The sequence below is a fragment of the Oncorhynchus mykiss genome, chromosome 11 (genome assembly GCF_057628025.1).
Source record: "Oncorhynchus mykiss isolate SJ-2025 chromosome 11, ASM5762802v1, whole genome shotgun sequence".
In the NCBI taxonomy this organism is placed as follows: Eukaryota; Metazoa; Chordata; class Actinopteri; order Salmoniformes; family Salmonidae; genus Oncorhynchus; species Oncorhynchus mykiss.
This window is the reverse complement of record NC_143032.1, coordinates 80,569,789-80,572,614: the sequence shown is the minus strand read 5'-3', so window position 1 is coordinate 80,572,614 and position 2,826 is coordinate 80,569,789. Positions and strand designations below refer to the sequence as shown.

Genomic DNA, 2,826 nt, shown 5'->3' with positions numbered 1-2,826 from the left:
TGCATTGATAGTAAACAGTGGGTAGGAGCAGTGTAAAAACAATGTAGTTAGTCAGGGTGGCCATATGAATAGTTGTTCAGCAGGTTTATGGCTCGGGGGTAGAAGCTGTTAAGGAGCCTTTTGGTCCCAAACTTGGCGCTCCAGTAGCGCTTGCCATGTGGTAGCAGAGAGAACAGTCTATGACTTTGGTGACTGGAGGGATTTGGCAGTTCTAACAGTCAGTTTCTTCATGGGCGCACGACACAATCGTGTCTCGGAGCTCTACGGCTTTGTTTTTGCTCTGACATGCGTTGTCAACTGTGTGAGCTTATATAGACAGGTGTGTGACTTCCCAAATCATGTCCAATCAAATGAATTTACCACAGGTGGACAATCAAGTTGTCGAAATATCTCAAGGATGATCAATGGAAACAGGATGCACCTGAGCTCAATTTTGAGGAAAAGAGCAAGAAGTAGAGTCAAATGCTTCTTTTTTAATTTGATAGAAAACCTGAGAAATACATACATATATTCTTGACATTGCATAATAAAAAAGTATATTTACATATTTACATGCTTTTTATTTTTTCCATTGGAAATGCTAGAAATGTCACTCAACTAGTAAGTCATATTGTGTAACAGATACTGACTTTGTACAGTTAAAAACAACTTTCTAAGTACCATTCAACAGTGTAAACATATATTTAGGCAGTCTTCAGAAAGTCTTCAGGCAGTCTTTAGGCAGTCTTTAGGCAGTCTTCAGGCAGTCTTCAGGCAGTCTTTAGGCAGTCTTCAGGCAGTATTTAGGCTGTCTTCAGGCAGTCTTCAGGCAGTCTTCAGGCAGTCTTCAGGCTGTCTTCAGGCTGTCTTCAGGCTGTCTTCAGGCAGTCTTCAGGCAGTCTTCAGGCTGTCTTCAGGCTGTCTTCAGGCTGTCTTCAGGCAGTCTTCAGGCAGTCTTCAGGCAGTCTTCAGGCAGTCTTTAGGCAGTCTTCAGGCAGTCTTCAGGCAGTCTTCGGGCAGTCTTTAGGCTGTCTTCAGGCAGTTTTCAGGCAGTCTTCTTTGCATTCCTCCAGCTCTCTCTCTCTATCGAGTTCTCACGTGAACTGGTGTCATTCATTTTACTGCACACTCCTGAAAGGAAAAACAATCATTATCCATATATCATTAGTACATATATCATTAGTACATATATCAGTAATACATATATAATGTACATATAGTAATATACATATTACTGATATAATGCTGATGTACTGATATAATACTAATATAATGATGTACTGATATAGTACTGATGTAATACTGATGTACTGATATAATACTGATATACTGATATAATACTGATATAATGATATACTGACATAGTACTGATATAATAGTGGTGTACTGATATACTGACATAGTACTGATAAAGTAGTGATGTACTGATATCATATTGAAATACTGATATAATAATGAAATACTGATATAATACTGATGTACTGATATAATATTGAAATACTGATATAATTCTGATGTACTGATGTAATACTGATGTACTGAGTATTGCTCTGTTGAGAAAGATGCATATGGATCAGTTAGTGTGTATTGAATCTGTAATGAAGTCTACATACCTTCGGTTTTTCATTATTTTCTCGATGGTTTTCTGATATAATACTGATATGTTGTCCTCACCTTCGGTTGTTCATTATTTTCTCAATGGTTTTCTTGGCAAATGGAGCTTCTGGATTCAGACACTTCTTCTCTTCTCCGTTCTTCAGAGTGACACTGAATATACAAGGAGAGAGAGACTACTGTTAGAAGTTAGCCTTCACCACTTTCCAACTGAGCATATAGAGAAATAATATTATCCTACTAGCAGGTGTGTATATCCTGTACCATTGTGTATATCTACTGAGCTGGTCATAATATGCACTGATATCAATATGGTACAGACAGACAGACAGACAGACAGACAGACAGACAGACAGACAGACATTTCTTACATGATCTCCATGTTCCTGCAGGAGTGGCTGGAGGTGTACACCTCGAGCTTCTCAATGTGAAGAGGTTTAACACGGTTCACCAGTCCATTCAGACACAGGCACCGAGCTTTAGAATGACCCACCTGGCCTGGAGAGGACAAGACAAATTTATGGCAGGTATGGTTATGGCATTATTGCAGCTAAGAACTAAACTCTTCAGTCAGAAATCAAACCTATTGTTTTACTACACATCTCCCTGGCTTTGCAAGTTGCTTTGTATGCTGCAGACTTCTAATAAAGATGTCAAAGATATTAGAAATATAATTCAAGATATTTCAGAGATGTTACCTTCAACATTGGCCAGGAGCAGACAGGCCAGGAAGCTGATGAGGACCGTTGATGTCATCGTGTTGGTCATGGATACTGCTTCTTCAGTTTCTTTCAGAGTCTGGATGGACAGCTCAGTCAAGTGATGGAAGTTGTGAATGAAGGAGAGAAGGGATAGAAGTTGAGAACAGAGGAGAGCTTGGCTTGTATTTATACTGTATTTATAATAAGCCCCACCCTTTCTCTGACAGTCATCCAATGAGAAGGGGAGACAGAGAAAGAGAGGGGTTTTCCCTTTCCTCTGTTTCAGCTCCTTTCTCCTTTTCCCTGCTTCTTCTTTCACACAGGATTTCCCATTTCTCAGAAACACTCTCTCTGACGGTGAAATTTGAGGAGTGCTTAAAGGCAGAGAGGTGATACAATCTGTCTTTCCTCTTCCATCCAAAATGGTACCCTATTCCCTACATATTGCACTACTTTTGACCAGAGCCAAATAAACAATATAGTGCACTACTTTTGACCAGAGCCCTATTCCCTATATAGTGCACTACTTTTG

General features: G+C 39.6%; 1 protein-coding gene across 2 annotated transcripts; it reads right to left on the bottom strand.

Annotated features, from left to right (window-relative positions):
• Positions 1 to 453: 453 nt before the first annotated feature.
• Positions 454 to 2,449, bottom strand: LOC100301634 (C-X-C motif chemokine 11-1). Of its 2 annotated transcripts, XM_090191227.1 has the most exons (4): positions 2,292 to 2,449; positions 1,965 to 2,091; positions 1,654 to 1,746; positions 454 to 1,110 (listed from the first exon to the last, which is right to left on the bottom strand). In XM_090191227.1, exons 1-4 carry the CDS (start codon positions 2,359 to 2,361, stop codon positions 1,098 to 1,100), a joined length of 303 nt encoding a protein of 100 aa, XP_090047353.1. In that variant the 5' UTR covers positions 2,362 to 2,449; the 3' UTR covers positions 454 to 1,097. The 2 variants fall into 2 exon arrangements, with proteins under 2 accessions (XP_090047353.1, XP_090047354.1); XM_090191228.1 differs by lacking the exon at positions 454 to 1,110 and having other exon boundaries at positions 1,650 to 1,746; positions 2,292 to 2,448.
• Positions 2,450 to 2,826: the final 377 nt, after the last annotated feature.

Bases quoted from the DNA above. Each gene is read 5' to 3' on its own strand.
- LOC100301634 (XM_090191227.1), bottom strand. From the start codon at position 2,361: ATGACCAACACGATGACATCAACGGTCCTCATCAGCTTCCTGGCCTGT. The intron at 2,092-2,291 runs GTAACATCTCTG...TGTCCTCTCCAG, and splicing joins GCTCCTGGCCAATGTTGAAG to GCCAGGTGGGTCATTCTAAA. The intron at 1,747-1,964 runs GTAAGAAATGTC...TTGTATATTCAG, and splicing joins TGCAGGAACATGGAGATCAT to TGTCACTCTGAAGAACGGAG.